Below are 26,639 nucleotides of genomic sequence, written 5' to 3' on the forward strand. Positions count from 1 at the left end.
GAAGAGAAAGGAAAAAGGGAACTCTCATCTTTCTGGGGCAGACCTAAACAAGTTAGTAAAATATACCTTTTATTAAATACATTAAAAAATATTTATTGACACTAAGACAAACAACATAAAATAAAAATAGTGAGCGTTAATACAGCAGAAATATTGATTATATATACTGTAATACTCAGTGACATTGGCAGCAGTCATAATTCAATGAGCAAAGAACTATGGGCCTGATTCAGAGCCGTTCGCTATTTGTGGTCGCTCGTTTAAAAACAAGGGGTGGCTATTCAAATGATCCGTACGCACATTGCAGTCTGTTCACACCTCTAAGTCTGAACGAGCGAGCAAAACATACGCTCGTTTATTTGTTAAAAACGCCCCCTGGCCGCTCGCATCCTACGTCATGTCCGCTATTTATTAGATTAATCGAGTACATCGACCAGCGTATGAACTGCTCGCTATTCTTGTGGTTGGTGTTTGCTACCACAAATTTGCGAGCAGTTCTGGCTATAAAATAACCCAGTGACGTGGTCAATGACGCTGCTGTTTTAAATATGCACACCCATAAAACGCCCGTTTTGACCTTTAAGCACGCCTGCGTTCGGATCTCCACTCCCCATTTTCAAGCACCTTCCCCTGTTACCACCCACATACGCCTCATTCTGTCACTCAAAATAGCAGGCCCTCGCTATATTGCGTACCAATGATTTTCGGCCGCACTGACTGGTTCGCGCATGCGTACTAAAAACCGTACGCATGCGCAGATGTGCAAACATCGCTCGGAACGAGCGTACTGCCGCTAACGAGCGGCTCTGAATGAGGGCCAATATTCCTTAGTTATGTTAACAATGGAATACTTTGCTTAAATCACCAGATAAATAATTTAGTCGATTATAGAATAAATCAATATAACATAATAATGTACTGGTATATAATCTCCCAACACCCACTGCTACCAGCATGAGATTTATGTAGCAGGGAGGGTTAACCGGCGTAATCAGAAACTCAGATAGGTAGTCTCATTGCAAAGCAACAATATTGTCCCAGCATATCAGAGTGTTCAAGCATATATTCAGATGTACATTTCTTATCAATATGAAGTGCAGGGAATATTGATAACACAAACAGTAGATGGTAATGTGCCTGTGGCTAAAGATAAGTATTCTAAGCAACAATATTGTCCCAGCATATCACAGTGTTCAAGCATATGTCCAGATGTACATTTCCTATTAGTATGGAATGCAGGGAATATTGACGGAATCGGTATGAAATCAGTGGCGTAACTATAAAGTTTGCTCCCCCATGCCAAAAAAGTTTCAGGCGCCCCCCCCCCCCCCCAAAGATCAAATACACCCAAAGACTACGTTTAAGGTGTGTGGTTACATGATACAGCAACGTGCCTTACACATTATGACACACTAAGTAATGCCACTTATAACACAGTGTGCCACACCAGAATGCCCCTTACAACACATTATGCCACACAGGAGTGCCCCTTACAACACATTATGCCACACAGCAATGCCCCTTACACATCCCACACAATAATGCCACATATAACACATAATGACATACAGTAAAGCGCTTATAACAAATTTATGCCATGCTGTAATGCCCCAATTTCACATTATGCCACACTGTAATGCCACATACACCACTTATGCCACACAGTAATGCCCCTTACACATTATGCCACACAGTAATGCCCCTAATAGCACATTGTGCACACAGTAATGCCAAATACACATTATGCCAAACAGTAATGCCCATTACATCCCACCCTGACAGATCTACTTCACAAACCCTCCTTTCTGCTCCTGCCAGTCCGTCACCTCAGCTCAAGACAGGTTGCACAGTTTTTATGTCCATGTAGAACCAGATTATTGGGAACATAGTTTATAACCTGTAAACTGTGTATCAAATTAGTGCCCCTTATACAGTGCCCCCTGTAGTTGTGCCCCAAAATGCAATGCCCCCTATACTAGTGCCCCTTATGCAATGCCCCCTGTAGTAGTGCCCCTTTTGCAATGTCCTCTGTAGTAGTACCCATTATTCAATGTCCCCTGTAGTAGTGCCCATAATGCAATGCCCCCTGTAGTAGTGCCCCTTATGCAATGTCCCCTGTAGTAGTGCCCATTATGCAATGCCCCCTGTAGTAGTGCCCCTTATGCAATGTCCCCTGTAGTAGTGCCCATTATGCAATGTCCCCTGTAGTAGTGCCCATTATGCAATGTCCCCTGTAGTAGTGCCCCTAATGCAATGCCCCCTGTAGTAGTGCCCCTTATGCAATGCCCCCTGTAGTAGTGCCCATTATGCAGGGCCCCCTGTAGTAGTGCCCATTAAAGTAGTGCCCCCTGTAGTAGTGCCCATTATGCAGGGTCCCCTGTAGTAGTGCCCATTAAAGTAGTGCCCCCTGTAGTAGTGCCCATTATGCAGGGCCCCCTGTAGTGCCCCTTCTAGTAGTGAGCCACCTGTAGTTAGCCCCCTGTAGTTAGCCGCCTGTAGTTAGCCCTCTGTAGTTAGCCCCCTGTAGTTGCTCCCCCCCCTCCGCGCGCACACAAACACACACACAAAAGAAAAAAACACAAACACTTACCTTTATCCCCGCTCCAGCGCTGCTGCCGTCCATACCCCGGCGTCCGCTCCTCGGCACTATGGAAGTGACGTCATTACGTCACTCCCATAGTGCCCTGCGGGACCCGGAAGATGGAGGGAGCTCCGTCCTCCGGTTGCCACCGGGAGTTTGAATAGGAGCCGGGCGCCCGCTGGTAACACACTCAGCGGGTGCCCGGCAGATGGAGGGTGCAGGGGGTGCGACTGCACCCCCTGCACCCTGCGTAGTTACTACTACTGCCCCCGTCGCCCCCAAGCTACCCAGCGCCTCCAAGCCACTGCGGGGGCTGCGGGGGCAGTAGTTACGCCACTGTATGAAATACCGCCGGCCGCATGGCCGGCAGCGGCTGCCCGACAGATTAACAGATCCCGGCAGCGGCAGCCCGACAGCGCTGGAAATCCCGATCGTCCTCAGGTAAGTAATAACTAACCTAACCGAACCCCCCTAAGCCTAACCCTCCTTAGGGGTGCCTAACCCTAACCTCCCCCCAAGTGCCTAACCCTAATCTTCCCTGTAAGTGCCTAACCCTAACCCCCCCCCTTCCCCGCTGCCTAAACCTAAGTCCCCCCCGGGGGTGCCTAACTCTAACCCTCCCAGGGGGGTGCCTAACCCTAAACCTAACCCTCCCCCCCATCACCTGGCCGCACGCAATCCTCCTATCCTGCTCCAAATGCAAGGTGGAGGGGAAGGGGATGTGGTCACTGGGGGCTTATGTGCCTCGTGTCAAGTGATTTCACGTCCACTCCCGGTATCTGTCTTGGCGCAGGAGCCCCCTTGGGCTTGTTTTGCACAGGCATTAACAGCCATTGCGGGACGGTTGGCGAACCCCCCTGCATTTCCCAAGTTGGGGTTCTCACAGCGGGCGGTGGTCCCGTCTTCCCTACAGGGGTTCCCCCAGCAGATAATGGCACCCCAGTGCCTCCCTCAGCAGTCAGTGCCTACTCATCACCTTCCGGAACCTGTTTGGGCAAACTTTCTGTCCACCACGGTGCAAAACCTGACGGACATCTTACAGGTGGAATCACCACTGCGGCCTTCTAAACGGCCATTACCGTCATCTCAATCTACACTGTATGAGGATAACATTTTATCAGATGACGGTGAGATACATGATTTATTGGACTCAGACTCTGCCTCCTTGGGCAGGGGTTCAAAGTCAAAGATACATATTCCTGGCCTAATACGGGCAGTCCATGTGGCCATGGTAATTGATGTTGAAGACCCCCGTGAGACTAAGTCCAAATATGCCTATTTTAAGGATGTTAAGGGTGACGCCACTGTATATCCTCTATCTGGTCAGTTAGTGGATCATTTGAAGGAGGCGTGGAAATATCCTAGTAAGCTCTTCCAGCCTCAAAAGCATCTGGCTTATGCCTACCCTTTTGCGGAGGAGTACTTCACTAAATGGGAGACACCCCCTCAGGTAGATTCTCATGTGGCACCTCTGGTGAAAAGTGCGACCTTACCTATGCCGTCTATGTCTTCCCTGAAGGACGTTACGGACCGCAAGGTGGAAGTGTGTTTGAAGTCTATATACTCCCTTGCTGGGGGAGCTTCCAGACCGGCTATGCCTATCTGCGGGTAGCTAGAGCTATGGAGCATTGGGCAGATGCCTTAGAGGCATCTTTTTCTTCAGATATTGCCAGTGAGCAAGTTGAGCTGGTGGGCAACCTCCGAGATTCAGCCACATACATTAATGAGGCAGCTTTGGATATTAGTCGCCTCACCTCTAGGATTTCTACCGCGGCTGTCACAGCTCGCCGCTATATGTGGTTGCGCTCTTGGAGAGCGGATACAGAATCAAAGAAGGGATTGGAATGCTTGCCCTATAAAGGTCTGTCCTGTTTGGTCCAGATTTGGACAAGATTGTGGATACCTTGGCAGCAGCAAAGTGTACGTTTCTGCCCTTCGCCTCTACTGCATCTAGGTCTGGGACCTCATCCTTTCGGCCCTACAGGCCCCAGGGTAAGCCTAAGGTGCTGTCCTTTCCGAGGCCATCAGATGCCAAAAAGACTACCAAGCCCAAGAAACAAGCTTGGAGCACCAGACGTCTGGCTACTATACCTGATGATAAGTCCTCAGCCTGATGGGATGGGCCTCCCCTTGGGGGATCCCAGCGCGGGAGGCTGACTTCTTCAGTTCGCCCAGTGCTGGTGTCAGACCACCACAGACACTTGGATAAGGGAAGTAGTCTCTCACGGGTATGTCCTCTCCTTCCGCAGCAGGCCCCCCCATCAGTTCTTCACCATAGGTCTTCATTCAGACCAGAAAAAGGCACTAGAGATCCAGAAAGTGGTGCGCTCTATGGGCCTGATTCAGACCCGGACGCTATTTGCGGACGGTCGTTCCAAAAAAAAGGGCTGGCTATTTAAATTGAGTGCTCGCTCTTTGAGGTTTGTTGATGCCTCTATGTCTGAGCAAGCGAACGAAAAATGCGCTCGCTTTTTTGTAAAGACGCCCCTTTGCCGTTCGCATCACACGTCATCTCCGGTATTTATTAGATAAATCGGTTACATCGAAAGGCATCTGAACTGCTCGCAGTGCTTGTGGTAGCTTTTTCCTACCGCTATCACTGCGAGCAGTTCAGGCTAAAAGACAACCAAATGACGTGGCGATGAAGCTCCTTTACTAATTATGCACTCCCATTAAACGCCCTTTTGACTGTTAGGCACGCCTGCGTTTGGATCTCCACTCCCCCGCTTTCAAGCACCTTCCCCTGTTACCACCCACAAACGGTACATTCTGTCAATCAAATTAGCAGCCCCTCGCTGTTTTGCGAGTGCACGGTTTCCGACCGCAATGACTGTTTTGCGCATGCGCATTATGACCCATACGCATGCGCAGTTGTGCGAACATCACTCAGAGCGAACGAGCGGCCGCTTACGAGCGACTCTGAATCAGGCCCTATGCTCCAAGCAGGGGTCATAGTGCCTGTCCCGTTACCCCAAAGGGGGACAGGTTATTATTTCAACCTCTTTCTGGTATAGAAACTGAATGGATCATTAAATCCTATTCTCAACCTCAAGTCCTTGAACAAATTTTTGAGGGCACCTCGGTTCAAAATGGAGACCCTGCGATCCATTATATTGGCTATGGAACTTGGGGATTTTATGGTGTCTCTGGATATTCAGGATGCCTACCTGTATATCCCGATTGCTTTAAGCCACCAGCATTTCCTCAGGTTTGCAGTGGTGGATCAACATTTCCAATTTCAGGCCTCTCTACAGCACCGCGAGTGTTTACCAAGGTCATGGCGGTTATGGCGGCCCATTTGTGGCTGCAGGGGGTCTGCCTGTTTCCCTACCTGGATGACCTTCTACTGTTCATCTGCAACTGACGATATCAGTGTTGCTGACTCATGGCTGGCTGATGATTTGGAAGAAATCCTCCCTAACTCCGTCTCAGAGGATGCTCCATCCCCAGGCACTGTTGGACTCTCAACAGCAACGGATCTTTTTGACAGAGGAAAAAATCTCGGTTTTACAGACACGATATGCACAGTCGCAGACTGTCCATCCACTCAGCAATGAGGTTACTGGGATCCATTGCACACGTTAGATATGGTGGAATATGCCCAGTTTCATTCCAGACCTCTGCAGAAGTTGATCCACTCCAGATGGAATGGGTTACCCATTCGGATAAAAGACACAAACAATGGTGCTTTCTCCGGAGGTACGTCTGTCTCTGGCCTGGTGGCTGCAGACACCTAATCTCAACAAGAGACGCCCATTTTGGATCCCGGACTGGGTCCTCCTGATGAAGGACGCCAGTCTCTGGGGTTGGGGCACAGTGACAGGTCCCTATTCATTTCAGGGACGTTGGACGTCAGTGGAATCTGTTCTTCCAATCAACATATTTGAACTTCGGCAGTATTCCGGGCCCTTCAACAAGCAAGGCTCATACTTCACGGAAAACCCGTGCAAGTCCAGTCAGACAACGCCACTGCGGTGGTTTACATAAACTGCCAAAGAGGAACTCGAAGTCAGGCGGCACTAATGGAGGTGTCCCGCATTCTGACATGGGCGGAAGGCAATCTCCCAGCCATCTTGGTAGTGTTCATTCTAGGAGTGCTCAACTGGGAAGCGGACTTCCTCAGTCGGCAAGATGTGCATCCAGGGGAATGGTCTCTTCACCAAGAAGTTTTTCAACTCCTAGTGGACAGGTGGGGCCTTCCCGAAATAGACCTCATGGCTTCCAGACACAACCGCAAGCTACAAGTCTACAGGTCCAGAACAAGAGACGCAGAGGCTCTCCTAGTGGACGCTCTGTCGGTCAAGTGGACCTTCAGGTTTGCGTACCTGTTTCCTCCGATCTCCATTCTTCCTCGAGCACTTCGCAAGTTCAAGCAAGAAGGGGGCAAGATCCTGCTGGTGGCTCCAGGCATCACTGGTACTCCAATCTTCAGAATCTCTCAATCAACACTCCATTGCTGTTGCCTCAATGTCCTGACCTGTTGTATCAGGGTCCTTGGCTTTACCCAGATCTGGGTTGTCTGTCTTTGATGGCGTGGCTCTTGAGACATTATTATTATCCTTTATTTATATGGTGCTACAAGTGTTCCGCAGTGCCTTACATAGTACATAAAAATAGTAGTTGAACAAGAAACAAGTAACTTACAGTACATCACAGTGCAGGACAAGGACACGACTTATATACATTGCTGCAATAGCGATTAAAGCACTCACGATAAGCAGCAGGGAGTTGGCAGTCAAGTGTTAGGTGCCCTTATGGGGATTAAGGAGTAGAAGAAAATGAAAAGAGAAGCACATGAGGGAAGAGGTCCCTGCTCAAGAGAACTTACATTCTAAGGGGGAGGGACAGACAGGCATGACACAGAAGGGGAAGATCAGGAGGAAAGAGCATGAAGTGGGTTGAGAGCTGGAAGGCCTTGATGAAGTAGTGGGTCTTGGGAGCCCGTTTGAAGATTTGTGGAGAGTCTGATAGGGAAATGGAGAGCATTCCAAAGGTATGGAGCAGCATGGGCAAAATCTTGGATGCGGGAGTGGGAGGAAGTAATCAGTTGGCAAGAGAGGCGGCATGCATTTTTTGATTGAAGTGGGCTGGCGGAGGGTGAAGGGAGAAAAGGTCAGAAATGTATGTGGGGGAGGAATTGGTAAGGGCTTTGTAGGCGAGTATAAGAACCTTGAATTGGCATCTGAAGGGGAAGGGAAGCCAATGTAGGGCTTAAAGAAGAGGGGAAGCAGATGTAGAACATCTGGAGAGGAAGATGAGCCAAGCAGCAGCATTGAGAACTGACTGTAGTGGAGAGAGGTGAGAGACTGGGAGGCCAGCTAGGAGAAGGTTACAGTAGTCCAATCTGTAGATGACCAGCGAGTGGATGAGGGTTTTAGTGGCATCCTGGGTGCGTAAGGGTCTAATCCTGGAGATATATTTTAGGTGAAAACAGCAGGACTGCGAGAGGTGTTGAATGTGTGGTTTAAAGGAGAGGGAGGAGTCTAGGATAACTCCAAGACAGTGTACTTTGGGGCTAGAGAAGATAGTTGTGCCATCAATAGATAATGATATTGTGGGAAATGAGGTAGTGGAAGAGGGTGGGAAGATGATCAGCTCAGTCTTAGACATGTTAAGTTTAAGAAAGTGCTGGGACATCCATGAAGAGACAGCTGGAGATACGGGTGAGGTGCAAGTGGGAGAGCTCAGGGGTGGAAAGGTAAATTTGAGTATCATCAGCATAAAGATGATATTGGAGGTCAAAGGAGTTTATGAGTTCACCTAAAGAGGATGTATATAGGGAGAAAAGGAGAGATCCAAGAACAGAGCCTTGGGGAACTTCTATTGTTAGTGGAAATGGGGTAGAAGAAGAGTCGTGAGAGGAGACAGAGAAGGAACGATCAGAGAGGTAAGAGGACAGCCAGGAAAGGGCAGTGCCACGTAAACCAAGAGAGTGAAGGATTTGCAGGAGGAGAGGGTGATCTACAGTGTCAAATGCAGCAGAGAGGTCAAGGAGAATGAGCAGAGAGTAGTGGCCCTTGGATTTGGCAGCATGGTGGTCATTGCTGACTTTTGTGATGGCAGTTTCAGTGGAGTGGAGAGAACGGAAGCCATATTGAAATGAGTCAAGGAGGAAGTGGGAGGAAAGAAAGGTGGTAAGGTGGTTGTAATCAATACAAGGTGTTTGGAAGCAGAAGGGAGAAGAGAGATGGGTCGGTAGTTGGAGAGTATGTTAGGATCAAGGGTAGGTTTTTAAGAATGGGGGAGACAAGGGTATGTTTGAATGCAGAAGGGACAGTGCCAGATGATAGGGAGAGATTAAGGAGGTGAGCAACATGGGAATAAGCAGAAGGAGACAGGTAGGAGAGGAGACGCGAAGGTATTGGGTCAAGAGGGGAGGTGGAAGGACTACCTTGATGACTACCGCCATCGCCTATACCCCCCAAGGTATCTCATGGAGCCCTATGGACTTCGTAGAAATAGAGATAACAAGGGTAAGTTCTTACCATATCCCTTATTTTTTTTATTCCCTTCACCCTTCTGTCCACATATTCCTCGCGTCTCCACATGTTTTCTTCCCGTCTTTCTATGTTGTTACCTGTCTTCCTCCTGCCTCCCCCTATTTTCTTTCCATCTGCCTTGTTCTTGCCCCAGCTCCTCCCATCTCCCCCTGCTTTCCTCCCCCTGTGTTCCTCCCATTGTCGATACCAGAATGTCAACATGGTCATTACAGTATGTCAACGTTTACAATTTTTACATGGTCATTATGTCAACATTTTGATTGTCGACAGCGTTAGAATATGTGTGTAACAGACTCTCAGCATGGAGTGGAGCTCGATCGAAGCATACAGACTCTCAGCCGGTGACTGTATATTGGAAGCGATGCGGGATACAAGCGGTGATTAGGGGGATGCAATATATTACAGGGTCTCACTGACCTGTGTTCCACTGCAGTGCTTTAGCACAGTGACACAATGGTGCCACAATGTGCAGAAATACAGATGGCAGCAATTAGGGCTGGATTAACATTTAAGCAAAAATAGCACATGCTTTGGGCATCAAGGAAAGTGGGGCAGCACAGAAAATTTCCATTTGCCGGATTTACCATGCAATATATGGTGCAAAACTGCAAATGGTGCAGCTGAAACAAGTTCCACAAAAAGGGCCTATATACAATAATAAAAATAATAATAAAGTAGTAATTATAGAGGTTAATGATATACAACAAAATTACAGTCTGGTAACTGGTAAACTGCCACACAGTACACCGAGGCTCACATGATCATTCTTGTCTTGGTCATTTTGGCTGTCCCATTCACTAAAAGTGATTGCAGTGGTGCTCAATACAGTTCTCCAAACTTGGAGGTTTTTATAGGCCTATATGAGAATTTTGGTGATAACTTTATCTTTGGAGTTTTTTTGGTGGAGCAAAGTATATATATATGGGGCACGGCAGATCTGATGATGCGATGTGTGACCAGCGTGGACGCGCATCGCATCGTGATCATTAGTGGGAACTCACGATTTACTCACGATTTGGCCATATTTTACACGATCTGTCGTTCCAATGTGTCAGAATCGGCCAGTTCTGGTAAAATATCGCTATGTGTGTGGGCAGCTTCAGTGCTAAACTCTTTTCCTGCCTTACTTTTTTCTTTTTCTCTTGTTGGTAAAGATAGTTGTCAGCAGTACACAGTTGTTGGGTTGGCATTTGTGAAACAGAAGGTTCATCTACATCTATGTAATTTCATTCAGTCACGTACTGTAGCATAACAATTATGGATATTCTCTCTAGCACTAGGATGGAGTTCCATGTATTGGAAGGTACATGTGCGAAATCCTGGAGGTGGGAGAGGGAAGAGGTAATCTGTTAGGAAGAGAGGCGGCAGCCATTGGAAGGGTGAAGTGGGTGAATGGGAGTGTTAAGGGAGATGATGTTAGAGATGTAGATGGAGAGAATTGGGTAAGGGGTTTATAGGTGTGAGGAGTTTAAATTGGACTTTGTAGAGGAAGTGAAGCCAGCATAGTGCCTGGCGGAGAGGGTTGGCAGATGCAGAGAGCTGTGCTAGATAAATTGTGCTGCAAGTTGAATTGTTGTTATGGGCAACTTCTCTACTTTATCTAAGATTTGATTAATCTACCCTACAATGCATTTGTGTATGTGTTTATATTCAGGGCCAGCCCTGGGGATAGGTGACCTAGGTAATTTTGGAAATTTCAGCTCCAGGCACATGAGGACCTTAATCTAGCACTGCTTACATGGGGGATGGGGTGTAAGTGTACACATGCACAGTGAAGGGCAAGTGTGTCCAGTAGTGTGTGTGTGGGGGGGGGGGGGTTGATGGTAAGTGTGCCCAGTAGGAGTGGGAAGTAAGTTTGCCCAGTGGCGGGGGGTTTAAGTTTGGTCAGTAAAGCGTAGTTAAGTGTGTTCAGTGTTTGCGTGTGTCAGGGTTCAGCCTAGGATCGGCCGTTACTCACCCCAGCACCGGCTTCCCCTGACTTTTCATGCGGCCAGATGTCAGGTACGGTGGCGGGTGACGTGCTGAGGCTCCTTGACTCTCGACATTGATCAAATTGCCTTCAATATCTCATTGACTGGAGTGAATATGGGCCGGAGGAACGTGCGTGGATCAAAGCCTCAGACATCCATGCTCCTCAACTCAATCAAGGGTTTCATAGGAAGTTTCCTGATAAGCCTTGTGGGTGTCCGGAGTCCACCATGAAAAAGGGGGGTACTGTCAGGGTTTGGCCTAGGATCGGCCATTACTCACCCCAGCACCGGCTTCCTTTAACTTCTCGCGCAGTCAAACATCAGGTGCAGCAAAGGGTGACGCACTGAGGATTCTGCCTTAGGTACTTTCTGGACTTCCATGTGTGGCTCCATGTCCTGGTTTCCAAGGTTGCCGTCATGGGCACCGCCATGTTAGTCTTTCTCAAATAAGCTACTGACGAAGTTGTGGGAGTTTTCCACAACAAAACGCGTTTAGCACCCCTTGAATATCTTATTGGATTGGAGACTTTACGAGAGGTTCCGGACCAGCATCTTTTACACCCCTTCCCAGCCACTGACACTGTCGTCCATCTGCTAAAACGGACCACTTTTGAAGGCTGGTAATATACTTATTTCATTTGCTGGATAATCATCTGGATTGCCTGATATCTGACTCCATTTCCTCTATATGAATGTTGCAACTAATTATGAGACTTTGTCATTGACTTTTCATATCTTCTCATGGACAATGGATTTATATAGACTAAGTTAATCTATTATCTCAGGATCAGACCACTACTGCTTTTCAATCTTTATGTTTTGATTTTATATGCATTGATTTTTATGTAATGTTTTATATCATTAAATAGCTTTCTATTGTGAACCAATCCATATGAGACCATTGAATAGGAGAGCCGAATAGTATATATTTTTATTAGTATTAGGTGCTTTGATTGTTTATATATTCAGCATGTTTTATTCTATTATTTGTCTTCAGTGATAATTCATTTTATTAAATCCATTTTAATAATATCATTGCTATCAGCGCTGTTCAATCCCCTTTCCTACCATTATATCTTTGCTTGGAGTCTGACAACTCCTTTTGAACCAGCTGCTTGTGACAGCGCCAATCCATTCTTTTCTCTTCTCTTGCTTTATGTTGGTCATTCTCACCTGACTGTTCCCTTCACCAATGGTAGCGTAGTTTCGATCAGCTAACGCTGTCATCCAATGAACTGCTACTGTAGGGTATATGACTGGGCTCTGGACACCAGGAAGTTGCCTGTGCAACGTTGTTACTTCCAGTGTATGCTGTTTGTTATTATGTTTCAGGTTCCTGCTCCTCGTTCTCTATTACCGTTGCTTTCCATTACCATCTTCCGGTTCATCTGGAGTCGCACATTGTGTAGACAGTACACACCACGTGTACAACTACTAGGGATGTGCAGGCTCGGATAGGTTTGAGTTTGCACGTGGAGTTCGGATTTTTCCCTCCAAAAAAACGGAACTCAGAAAGAGGCAAAACGTCATCTTACATGGACGAACATCATCATTCCTGGACAAAAGTCCAGGAATGATGATGTTCGTCCATGTAAGATGACGTTTTGCCTCTTTCTGAGTTCCGTTTTTTTGGAGGGAAAAATCCGAACTCCACGTGCAAACTCGAACCTATCCGAGCCTGCACATCCATAACAACTACCAACTATTTTCTGGTGCGTTCGGAGTTGCACATTGTGTACACAACAGCTTATCCAAGTTAAAGTACTTACTTTGTATGCAAGGACCTCCTGCTACAGTACCCACTTGGTAATGTGCTCCTCTTACTGGGACTTTCACCGGCTATTCACTTGATACTGGACTCAGTGACTCATTACAGTGTTGTGGGGCCAATCCCTATTGCAATATTGCACATTTTAGCTTTTATATTCATGTTTTTATACGTTCCTATTAAATTGTGTTCATTTTGACTAAGCCATGTGTATATGATATACATTTATTTAAAATATCTCTCTATCCATTAGCGCTGTTACTTTGTTTCAGTTACAATACACACCTCTGTGTACAAATTTACCCAACCATCCTCCGATGCGTCTGGAGTCGCACTTTGTGTACACACTGGACCTCATTCAGAGGCGCTCGCAAAAAACGAGCGCTCACTCTAAATGAGGGCGGCTTTTTTTTTTTTTAAAACGGCCTCCTGGCCGCTCGCTAAGCTGTGGATGACCACCCACAGCTTTTGCGAGCGGCCAGGTGATGGTCACAATTATTGCGACCATTGGGCTTGCGACAAGACCCTTGTGGTAGGGTCTCAACTGCCGCAAGCCCCAGTGAGCTTCCTGCTCAAATAGAGTGATTTCAGTAGGGCCTCCCACAAATGGTAGGCGTTCCTTCAGGAACACCTCCGTTTGTCCAACCACCCCCCCCTTCCCGTCTACAAAATGGGGCGAGCTGTTGATCAACATCGACAGCCACCCCGTTTGTAGCGAGCCCCGGAGCGAGTGAATTTCTCACTCGCCACGAGGCTTGCGCGCGGCAGGTGCGCAGTGCCCCACCATCAACCCGCTTGCAAGCGGGTCTGAATGAGGTCCACAGTACACACCACTGTGTACAAACATCGAACCACCCTCCGATGCGTCTGGAGTCACACCTCATGTGCTCACCATAGAGTACAATCACTGAACCTCCTTCTGTTCCAAACGTTATACAATAGTATACACGTTAGTACTTCTCCCAAGTACTTCTCTCTGGGCCATAGTGGTGAACTTCTCTCCATTTCTCACTGTTTTGGGTACCTGACCAAAGGGCCGTAACCTGCTTGCTGGAAGCAGCTAAACCCATATCCCGGGGTCACTGGTGAACACCTTCCGGCAGGTTAGACTCTTTGGTCAGGTCTTGCCAACACCCAATACTTGTGGATGAGGAGAACTTACAGTCAGGTCCCTCATCTCCGATTCCTTCCTCAACCCTAGACCACAGCTTTCAACCCCTCAGAAGGGGATTTATCAGCGCCGAGTGTGACAGTATGTGTGTGTGTGTGTGTATGTGTGAGTGTGTGTGTGTGCGTGTTGCTCCGGGCGCCATGGATGCACCTTTCCTCCCATACATGGAAGATTTCTAATGCATCAAAAGTGAATTCAGGAATGTCCAAAATATGTACACTTGATGACCAAGAGCCTTAAGATTTTATGGCATTCAATGCTGGAAACTGTATAGTAAGTGCCCTAGGATTTAAAGCCTTGACCTGATTCAATTGAAATAATGCACACAATACATATTGCATTTGATGAACATAGATATTGCAGTTAGCACATTTGAACAAAATAAAAAAATGCAAATATATTTTCGTTTCCATTCCAGCCATGCTCAAACTTGTGGTATAGGGATGACTGGATATTCAGGTGATGTGTGTTTATGCCTTTAGTAAGTATCGGTTTATAATCCACAATTTAGAAAATCTCTCCTAATATATCTCTCTTGTTGGCAAGTAAATAAATGTAATACAGTATATATTTATAGATTACATCAGCTGCAAGGCAATTATCATATCATATATTTTTGAATTATCTTAAAACGTGAATGTTGAGTTAAAAAAGATCACACATATTTTCCAATTTTTTTCCGATGTAAATATGAAATGTTGGATATTCATGCAGGGGCGCCGAGAGGGGGGGGGAGCGGGTACAGATTACCTGGGCCCGGGCTTCCTGAGGGGCCCGGCGGGGGCCCGGGTCCGGCGCCACCCCCCCTCACAGCAGCCCAGCACACAGCGTGTGCTGAGCTGCATTTGGAGACTGCTTGTGGCTGCTGAACAGCAGCCACGAGCAGTCTCCTAAGCCTGTGCGGGGGAGCGATCACACTGATCGCGCCCCCCCTGGCTTTGCGCTGGGCTGAGGGGGCTCAGAGCGCCCCCCCTCCCCAGCGCGCGCGCTGCAAATATTTATTTTTTTCCTCTCGGCAATGGGGTGTGGCCACGCCTCCCCTATTAGGCTACGCCCCCTATTACCGGGGCCCCGCCACGGCTCTTGGCCGGCCTGTATTCAAGTGTAATCTCGTCACTACTAGATTTTTTACACAGCTACTGTGAGATAATATACAAATGATGCAGCCGCTGAGATATGTATTGAGACACCCACCGGCAGCTTTGCAAATCCAAGCAGCTGCATGAAAAGTCACAGCATCTGCGTAAAAATACGCAGCATTGGTCACAGATTAGACGATTATCGTCCGCTATGGCTACTCAGAATGGCCGACGAAGCTAAGACACAGTTGATGGTTTGTGCACATGTCCGATGGTTTTTGATCTGCGCATGTGCAGATCTTTTACTGCGAGATCGCTCACAGTGCCCCCTAAGCCACAACATGATTGACATACTGCAGCTCTTTGAGGACAGGGAGGAGACAGCGACGTGGACAAATTCCCAAAACGGAGGCGTATTGCCTTCATTTTGTGGGAGTGCCGAGGCCAGTGTCTGCCAACGCAGAGGTACTGGCCTTGGCTATATAGATGAGACAGCCTTAGGCTCACTCAGATGGCCGATGCTGTGACCAATGGTCGCAATGGTGATCCGATGATGCATCTTCAGACGGAGACTCTGATTTGCAATGCCGGCAGCTTTTGTTCTCAGACGTCTACTGCAGCATTAGCATATTTCCGCATAGCTGCTGCGTCCAAAGATGCATCTCTGAATCATGCCCTATATGCATTCTGCAATTTAAACACATACAGTATGAGTGTTTTTTTCACTATAAGAGCTTATATAGGGGCAAATTCAATTAGGTACGAAAAGTGGCGTTTGGTGAAAAGCGTTTGCCGATGCAATCATTTTGCACATACCAACGTAACGCGCTATTCAATTTCCAGAATTTTTGCAGAAACCGGGGAAAAGTTTTCACCACCTCAGAGGCAGGTGAAAAAATTAGCAAAATCCCTATTTTTGCCTTAAAATGTGGGGACTTGGGAGCTCATTCAGACCTGCTCGCTAGATGCGTTTGCTCGCTCCCAGCGTTTGCAAATCCAGCGCAAGCCCAGCAAGGCTGGCGATCGCACGGCAAGGCATTAGCACGCCCACTATGTCTTGGCGTGCGTTCACTTTTATACAGACGCCCACCAGCCACTCATAAGACGCCCACTTGCGCACGTCATCTCCTGGAAGTGCATGAAAACATTGGTACGTCGAGCACCATCGGATGTGATCACAGCGCTTGAGGTTGACTATACCTTGCCACAAGCACTGCGATCACTTCAGTGTGAAATACAGCCAGGTGACGTGTACTATGATGCTGCCTGTTAATTATGCACGCCTCAGAAATGGCGTTGAGACACTCAGGCACGCCTGCGTTCGTACCTCCACTCCCCCATTTCTAGTGATCTGCCCCTGTTACCACCCACAAACAGCCTCTCCTGTCACTCATTCAGATGAGCTGTCTATTCTGGGCGAGCGAGCGATTGCCGATCTTTCGCAGTGGTTCGCGCACGCGTATTGCGATGCTTACGCATGCGCAGATTGCAAATATCGGCCAGCTACGATCGATCGCATCCTAGTGAGCGGGTCTGAATCAGCTCCTTGGTTCAGAACCCTTTGGATACCCCCCCTAATGACTAATTAGGAAAAAAAAAAAAGAGTATAAAAAAAACCTTAAATCCCCCTAATAATAACATGTAATTTTTGGGATGGAAATGTAAAAAGTGTTGGAAAATGGATTTAAAGTACTTGGTCGGGTATTTTGGGGGGCTGTATGGATGGGACATGTGTTTTTAGGATTGCAGGTGGCTGCAGCAGGTGCACTTTTAAAAAAATTTAAACTGCACTTTATAGCCACAATAATGTACCCCCAATTTAACTACAACTATTATTTTCTCCAAAATAAATAGCTTTATATAATTTTCAACACTTTTGCAAATATACATTTACAGTAACAGCCATTTGACTTAATTTAAGAATAAGAACCCAAAATACTTTTATTAGGGCGATTAATATACTTCTATATTGATTTCCAGTGTCAGTTAGGCTTTTATGGGGTACAGACTGATTTCCCCAAAATATGCTGTCCTTTTTTTCGCTAGTTTCGCCACTCGCAGTTTTCACATATATGCGTTTTCACATGTTTTGCAATTGTATAAGGGCAAAAAGCGGGCGCAAGCATTGGGAAAGTATGCGAAAAGATCACATCAAAACTGGCAAATGAGGAGAAAACTTTGCACAGTTGATCGCTTTTCACCAATCGCGACTTTTCACACCTAATTGAATTTGGCCCATAGTGCTAGAAGGTTTTACACTGTTGTGTGTGTTCTCTTTCTATATAACATTCTACGATGAATGCGAAATGATCTCCATATGCCACTTTGAAATAAAGAGGAAGAACATAGGGGAACAGTGACACCTTATGCTGGGCTACCTATCAAGTTGATATTCAGTAAAGAACCATCCCTTAAGGCAGGGTTGTTAAGGCACACTAAATGGTAAATTTACTAAAGTGAGAGTTTTTAGAAGTGAGTTTTAGAAGTGATGTTGCCCATACCAACCAATCAGATTCTACTTAACATTTATCTAGCACCTTCTAGAAGATATTAGCTAGAATCTGGTTGCTATGGGCAACATCTCTTCTAAAACTCACTTGTAAAAACTCTCACTTTAGTAAATTTACCCCTAACAGTCCAAGGGCCTGATTCAGAGCCGCTCGTAAGCGGCCGCTCGTTCGCTCCGAACGATGTTCGCACAACTGCGCATGCGTATGGGTTGTAATACGCATGCGCGAACCATTCATTGCGGTCGGAAATTGTGTGCTCGCAAAATAGCGAATGCCTGCTAATTTGAGTGACAGAATTAGGCGTTTGTGGGTGGTAACAGGGGAAGGTGCTTGAAAACGGGGAGTGGAGAACCGAACGCAGGCGTGCCAAACGGTCAAAACGGGCGTTTTAAGGGTGTGCATAATCAACAAAGCAGCGTCATCGACCACGTCACTTGGTTGTCTTTTAGCCTGAACTGCTCGCATGATTGCGGTAGGAAAATCCAACCACAAGCACTGCGAGCAGTTCATACGCCTTTCGATGTACTCGATTAATCTAATAAATAGCGGAGATGACGTAGGATGCAGGCGGCCAGGGGGGCGTTTTATAAAAAATAGCGAGCACATGTTTCGTTCGCTCGTTCAGACATAGAGGCGTCAACAGACCGCAAAGAGCGAGCGCTCTATTTAAATATCCGGCCCCTTTTTCTGAACGAGCGAGCGCAAATAGCGTCCGGCTCTGAATCAGGCCCCAAGTTTTAAGGATAGCCATACTTGAGCACAGGTGTCTTAATTAGTACCTCAGTTCTTTTGATTTAACCATCCGTGCTCAAGCATGCATATCACTAAAACCTGGACTGTTTCACCTCTTTTCCACCAAAAACCCGGGTCCGACCTGGGTTTTTGGACATGGTTCCAACCCAGGTCAGACTGAGGTCAGACACCATTTACACTGCACCTTCGATCTGGGTTACTCCCAGGTCAGCGCTGTTCACACTGAACTCAGGTCTTCCCTGCTAAATCTGTGAGGTCATAAAAAGTGGGAGGTGACTGCTCCACAACCACCAATCAGCTCATTTTAGGCATGACCCAGGTCGGATAACCCGGGTCGCACCGTTTACACTGCACCATTACTCAGGTCCATCCTGGGTCCAACCCTGGTAGCTACCTGGATTGGATTGCTGGGTCACTTGACCCGGGTTATTTTTCAGGGACCCTTTTACACTGAACTGCGACTCGGGTAGACCCAGCAAAACCCCGGTCTTTGCTCTGGTGTAAAAGGGGTATTAGTGTGCCTTGAGGACAGAGGTTAGGTAACACTGGGCCCAATTCAGACCCGTTCGTACCCTGCCAAAGTATGCAAATCCCGCGATCGCACAGCAAGGCATTAGCATGCCCACTATGTCTTGGCGTGCGATCGCGGTGTGTATGTAGACGTCCACCAGCCTGTCTTAAGACGCCCACTTTCCCTTAGTAATACACGTCATCTCCAGGAAGTGTATCCATCAATCGGTAACATTGGGAACCATCAGATGCATACGCAGCACTTGTGGCAGACCATACCCTACCGCAAACACTGCGAGTGCTTCAGTGTGTAATTCAGCCATGTGACGTGTACTAATTAAGCACAGACACGACTGCGTTCGCACCACCACACTCCCATTTCCATCGACCACCCCCTGTCACCGCTCACAAACGGCTTGTCCTATCACTGAAGCTAGCGAGGCGTCTATGCACAAGGAGCGTTCGCTTCACTATTGCATGGACTGGTTCGCGCACTGCAATGCGTACGCATGCGCAGAATGCAAACATCGCCAGGCTGCCTGCGAGTGTCTTCAAATATAAATTTTGCAGTATCACGCTATGTATATGTGTTTTTTTCTCCATTTATGTCCCATATGAATTAATTATATCAACAATACATATAGCCAGAGGAGGCACCAGGGTGTGACATTCATCTTTTGAAAATTTCAGTAATTCAAAAAGGTGGAACTTCTTTTTATGTCACACAGGCTTTATCTCCTGTCTAATTGTGTTCATCATACAGATCATTCTTTATTGCCTAACTACAGCACTAGCAAAGACGCTGTTCTGATAAATAAAACTATATGTAGGTGTCCAACGAATTAGGGCACAAACTGTACCAAACTAGATTCTAAACATATTTAGTTCAAAATTAACTATTTTGAAATCCTCCACTGCAGCTATTGTCTTTCACATATTTTTAGGAGTAATAAATTTTTGTATCATTTACTTGCGCAGGAACACAAATGTTTTGAGAAAATACAACAGCAATTCTTTAATAATACAGCCCAATGTATACTTAATTTTAACATATATATATATATATATATATATATATATATATGAACAAAAAAAGTAGCACTCCCAAACTGAGATAGCTAAACAATATCCAGTGCTTTACTGTGCACAGTAGCACAGTAAAGGGGATGCAATCGGGAAACCGGCTGACGTGATCCCGACAGCCGGCTTCCCGACTGCTTTATCCCGGCGTGGGTTAAATGACAGGCGTCTATATCTAGACGCCTGTCATTTTCCCAACGCCGGAAGACAGGCGCCCGGCATCCCGATCGAAGGGATGCCGGGCGCCGCGAGCGGACAGTCGCGCGGGGGGTGTAGGTTTAGTGCAACCGGAGGGGACTTAGGGTTAGGCACCCCCCCCAGGAGGGATAGGGTTAGGCTAGGGGGAGGGAGGGTTAGGCACCCCCGGAGGGGACTTAGGGTTAAGCACCCCCTCGGGGGACTTAGGTTTAGGCAGCGGGGAAGGGGGGGTTAGGGTTAGGCACTTACAGCGGGGATTAGGGTTAGGCACTTGGGGGGGAGGTTAGGGTTAGGCACCCCTAAGGAGGGTTAGGGGGGTTAGGTTAGTTATTACTTACCTGAGGACGATCGGGATTTCCAGCGCAGTCGGGCTGCCGCTGTCGGGATCTGTTCATCTGTCGGGCTGCCGCTGCCGGGAATCGAACCTTGCGGCCGGCGGTATTTCATACAGATTCCCAGTAAAGCACTGGATATTGTTTAACTATCTCAATCTGGGAGTGCTGCTTTTAAGGTTCACAGATTTGGAGGGGCATATCACCGCAAGGCCAAGGTGAGCACCCCAGCAAGTACCTCATAGCTCAGACTTTCAGTGAATGCCGGTATTTTTTTTTAATATTAATATATATATATATATATATATATATATATATATATATATATATATATATACACTTCCTCCTACATTTGACAAAACTCCTTACCTCTGTCACTATGGATGATCCTGTAGTTTCATATATCCACCCATTCGTACAGGTAGTAACAGGTATATTATTATTATTAGATGTAATATTCCTTAATGGATCTGTACAACTGAGAGATGCCCCATTCCAGTCTATATCATACTGAAAACACTGATTTATGTACGAGGTATCTGTGGAATCATACAGTCCTGGAACAGTGTAGTTAATTTCATCCTCAATGCTCCATCCACAGTTAGTCCTCAGAACCTCAGCTGCTGAATTATTGCATCTGAATTCAGGCACAAAGCCTAGAAACACAATGCCCACATATATTGGACTGTACACAGCAGATATCAGGCACATGATAAAAAATAACTGTTTCTGAAACAGACCAAACTGCCCAATGTCCTCCAGGATGTCATCAAATGAAGTCATTTTTCTTGAATATATCACAAGAGGTCTGTCTTTAACCGTGAGCCCAGACTTTTGCCGAGTACTGTAAAATAACTGCTTTTCCACAAATATATTATAGTCCCCCAAAATGTTTTCAAAAGGTGTAATTCTGAGAGCAAATGACAAGTTATCTGCGCTTGATGGTGAGACGAGCCTTTATGCACATTGTACTTTGTATTACACGCTAAACCAGCTTAACTAGCCATAAAAATGCTTGACCAAATTAGAGAGCACTTGAACTCACTAAATTGAGTTGTCGTAATAAAAATAGGAAAACTACTGTAAATCCACACAATATATAGTAGGTTTTTAAAAAGAAATGTATAAATAATGTATATAAAATGCACAATGCACTATTTTAAATAAGTCTCATTTACAAAATGTTGTTTACTCATGTGACAGAAATTGAATCATATCTTGAACATGTGAAATTGCATGTACACAATGCATGTCTTTCCAACAGTAACATTAGGGAATGACATTTCTAATGTTTATGAAAATCGTTCTCATAGACCTTTACATGCAAGTCGCGCTCATATGTAAGGGAGTGCCAATGCAGTGTAGTCACGAGTGGGCTGCATGCACTTTGTGGAGGGGTGGGAGAAGACGGGTTAAACACAATTGGCTGGCAAGCGGCATAGGGTTCACCCCTGTTCTATAGTATAGTGAATAAGTAAATAGTTATGGTATGGTATTATGTAATGCTACAATGTTGCTGTTATTTATCTTTATTTGTATCACAGGTGCCTATTTTTCATAAAATGGTGCAGAAACTGTATGTATCAGCAATATGTACTAACAGCCTAATGCAGGACATTTCACCCGATTCTCCTGCAGAACACAGTCCCCATTATTATCAGTGGGGACCAGTGTAGGCTCCAGAGGGGGGGCTGCAGCACAGTTCAAAATTCAAATAGGGGAGTCGCACCAACTGCAGTGAGTCCCAGCCAGCGATGTTTGGCTTTGTGTGAAATGACAGTTGGTGTGATTCCCCTATTTGAATTTTGAACTGTGCTGCAGCCCCACCTCTGGAGCAGCCACTGATTGGGACCGTGATTTGACCCCATGGATCAAACTCCATAAACCCCCAGCATCATCTCCCCAAGGTGGAGCTTCAGGAGCTGTGACGAAAAGTCTGCAAGGAAAAGGCACCATCACATGCAGAAAAACCCATGAATTATGGTGTTAACACAGCATCAGTGGGTTTCCGTGCGTTAACCCCCGATTAAGCCCGTGGGAAAAATGCTCATCAGCATATATGTATGTATGTATGTATGTATGTATGTATGTATGATGTAGGGAGTGTGATAGATGAACTGTGTGTTAATGGTTTATGTATGAGAGGGAGTGTGTGCATGTATGATGTAGAGAGTGTGATAGAGGAAGTGTGTGCATGTATGATGTAGAGAGTGTGATAGAGGGAGTGTATGCATGTATGATGTAGAGAGTGTGATAGAGGGAGTGTGTGCATGTATGCGGTAGAGAGTGTGATAGAGGGAGTGTATGCATGTATGATGTAGAGAGTATGATAGAGGGAGTGTGTGTATGTATGATGTAGGGGGTATGAAAGAGAGATTGTGTGCATGTATGATGTAGAGAGTGTGATAGAGGGAGTGTGTGTCTGTATGATGTAGGGAGTATGAAAGAGGGATTGTGATAACTTAAGTGTGTGAATGTAGGGAGTGTGTTAGATGGAGTGCGTGTATGTAAGTATGATGTAGGGAGTGTGATAGAGGGTGTGTGTGTATGTAAGTATGATGTAGGGAGTGTGATAGAGGGAGTGTATGAATGATGTAGGAAGTGTGATAGAGGGAGTGTGTAAAAGAGTAATAGAGGGAGTGTTTGAATGATGTAGGGAGTGTGATAGAGGAAGTGTGTAAATGATGTAGGGAGTGTGATAGAGGGAGAGTAAGAATGATGTAGGTAGTGTGATAGAGGGAGAGTATGAATGTTCTAGGAAGTGTGATAGAGGGAGTGTATGAATGATGTAGGAAATGTGACAGAGGGAGTGTGTAAATGATGTAGGGAGTGTGATAGAGGGAGTGTGTAAATGATGAAGGGAGTGTGACAGAGGGAGTGTATGAATGATGTAGGCAGTGTGATAGAGGGAGTGTATGAATGATGTAGGCAGTGTGATAGAGGGAGTGTATGAATGATGTAGGGAGTGTGATAGAGGGAGTGTATGTATGATGGGAGTGTGATAGAGGGAGAGTATGAATGATGTAGGTAGTGTGATAGAGGGAGTGTATATATGATAAAGGGAGTGTGATAGAGGGAGTGTATGAATGATGTAGGGAGTGTGATAGAGGGAGTGTAAGAATGATGTAGGGAGTGTGATAGAGGGAGTGTATGAATGATGTAGGGAGTGTGATAGAGGGAGTGTATGAATGATGTAGGGAGTGTGATAGAGAGAGTGAATGAATGATGTAGGGAGCGTGATAGAGGGAGTGTATGAATGATGTAGGGAGTGTGATAGAGGGAGTGTATAAATGATGTAGGGAGTGTGATAGAGGGAGTGTATGTATGATGAAGGGAGTGTGATAGAGGGAGTGTATGAATGATGTAGGTAGTGTGAAAGAGGGAGTGTATGTATGATGAAGGGAGTGTGATAGAGGGAGTGTATGAATGATGTAGGGAGTGTGATAGAGGGAGTGTAAGAATGATGTAGGGAGTGTGATAGAGGGAGTGTATGAATGATGTAGGGAGTGTGATAGAGGGAGTGTATAACTGATGTAGGGAGTGTGATAGAGGGAGTGTATGAATCATGTAGGGAGTGTGATAGAGGGAGTGTATGAATGATGTAGGGAGTGTGATAGAGGGAGTGTAAGAATGATGTAGGGAGAGTGATAGAGGGAGTGTATGAATTATGTAGGGAGTGTGATAGAGGGAGTGTATGAATGATGTAGGGAGTGTGATCGAGGGAGTGTAAGAATGATGTAGGGAGTGTGATCGAGGGAGAGAATGAATGATGTAGGGAAAGTGATAGAGGGAGTGTATGAATGATGTAGGGAAAGTGACAGAGGGAGTGTATGAATGATGTAGGGAGTGACAGAGGGAGTGTATGTTTTATGTAGGGAGTGCGATAGAGGGAGTGTATGTATGATGTAGGGAGTATGATAGAGGGAGTGTATGTATGATGTAGGGGGTGTGATAGAGGGAGTGTATGAATGATGTAGGGAATGTGATAGAGGGAGTGTGTGTATGATGTAGGGAGTGTGATAGAGGGAGTGTATGTATGATGTAGGGAGTGTGATAGAGGGAGTGTATGTATGATGTAGGTAGTGTAATAGAGGGAGTGCATGAATGATGTAGGAAGTGTGATAGAGGGAGTGTATCTAGGACGTAGGGAGTGTGATAGAGGGAGTGTATGTATGATGTAGGGGGTGTGATAGAGGGTGTATAAATGATGTAGGGAGTGTGATAGAGGGAGTGTGTGTATGATGTAGGAAGTGTTATAGAGGGAGTGTATGTATGATGTAGGGAGTATGATAGATAGAGGGAGTGTGTGTATGTAAATTTTATGTAGGGAGTGTGATAGAGGGAGTGTATGAATGATATAGGGAGTGTGATAGAGGGAGTGTATGAATGATGTAGGAAGTGTGATAGAGGGAGTGTATGTATGATGAAGGGAGTGTGATAGAGGGAGTGTAAGAATGATGTAGGGAGTGTGTCAGAGGGAGTGTATGAATGATGTAGGGAGTGTGATAGAGGGAGTGTATGACTGATGTAGGGAGTGTATGAATGATGTAGGGAGTGTGATAGAGGGAGTATAAGAATGATGTAGGGAGTGTGATAGAGGGAGTGTATGAATTATGTAGGGAGTGTGATCGAGGGAGTGTATGATTGATGTAGGGAGTGTGATTGAGGGAGTGTATGAATGATGTAGGGAGTGTGATCGAGGGAGTGTATGAATGATGTAGGGAGTGTGATCGAGGGAGAGAATGAATGATGTAGGGAAAGTGATAGAGGGAGTGTATGAATGATGTAGGGAGTGATAGAGGGAGTGTATGAATGATGTAGGGAGTGTGATCGAGGGAGTGTATAAATGATGTAGGGAGTGTGATAGAGAGAGTGTATGAATGAGGTAGGAAAAGTGACAGAGGGAGTGTATGAATAATGTAGGGAGTGATAGAGGGAGTGTATGTATTATGTAGGGAGTATGATAGAGGGAGTGTATGTATGATGTAGGGAGTGTGATAGAGGGAGTGTATGTATGATGTAGGGGGTGTGATAGAGGGAGTGTATGAATGATGTAGGAAGTGTGATAGAGGGAGTGTATAAATGATGTAGGGAGTGTGATAGAGGGAGTATATGTATGATGTAGGGGTGTGATAGAGGGAGTGTATAAATGATGTAGGGAGTGTGATAGAGGGAGTGTGTGTATGATGTAGGGAGTGTTATAGAGGGAGTGTATGTATGATGTATGGAGTATGATAGCTAGAGGGAGAGTGTGTATGTAAATATTATGTAGGGGGTGTGATAGAGGGAATGTATGAATGATGTAGGGACTGTGATAGAGGGAGTGTATGTATGATGTAGGGAGTGTGATAGAGGGAGTGTATGTATGATGTAGGGGGTGTGATAGAGGGAGTGTATGAATGATGTAGGGAGTGTGATTGAGGGAGTGTATGAATGATGTTGGGAGTGTGATGGAGGGAGTGTATGATTGATGTAGGGAGTGTGATAGAGGGAGTGTATGAATGATGAAGGGAGTGTGATCGAGCGAGTGTATGAATTATATAGGAAGTGTGATCAAGGGAGTGTATGAATGATGTAGGGAGTGTGATAGAGGGAGTGAATGAATGATGTAGGGAGTGTGATCGAGGGAGTGTATGAATGATGAAGGGAGTGTGATCGAGAGAATGTATGAATGATGTAGGGAAAGTGATAGAGGTAGTGTATGAATGATGTAGGGAGTGACAGAGGGAGTGTATGAATGATGTAGGGAGTGAGATCGAGGGAGTGTATAAATGATGTAGGGAGTGTGATAGAGGGAGTGTATGAATGATGTAGGGAAAGTGATAGAGGGAGTGTATGAATGATGTAGGGAGAGATAGAGGGAGTGTATGTATTATGTAGTGAGTGTGATAGAGGGAGTGTATGTATGATGTAGGGAGTATGATAGACCGAGTGTATGTATGATATAGGGGGTGTGATAGAGGGAGTGTATGAATGATGTAGGCAGTGTGATAGAGGGAGTGTATGAATGTTCTAGGAAGTGTGATAGAGGGAGTGTATGAATGATGTAGGAAATGTGACAGAGGGAGTGTGTAAATGATGTAGGGAGTGTGATAGAGGGAGTGTGTAAATGATGAAGGGAGTGTGACAGAGGGAGTGTATGAATGATGTAGGCAGTGTGATAGAGGGAGTGTATGAATGATGTAGG

General features: G+C 46.0%; 1 protein-coding gene across 1 annotated transcript in view; it reads right to left on the bottom strand.

Moving 5' to 3' along the window:
* The window catches only part of LOC148521894 (solute carrier family 22 member 2-like), a 78,859-nt gene extending 57,624 nt beyond the window's left edge, over positions 1–21,235 (bottom strand). The window contains exon 1 of the mRNA XM_088474484.1: positions 20,822–21,235. Within this exon, the coding sequence (XP_088330610.1) occupies positions 20,822–21,235 (414 nt within the window). The remainder of the gene's footprint in view (positions 1–20,821) is intronic.
* Positions 21,236–26,639: the final 5,404 nt, after the last annotated feature.

The sequence above is a fragment of the Taudactylus pleione genome, unplaced genomic scaffold (genome assembly GCF_031769625.1).
Source record: "Taudactylus pleione unplaced genomic scaffold, aTauple2 ptg000154l, whole genome shotgun sequence".
NCBI classification, from domain to species: Eukaryota; Metazoa; Chordata; class Amphibia; order Anura; family Myobatrachidae; genus Taudactylus; species Taudactylus pleione.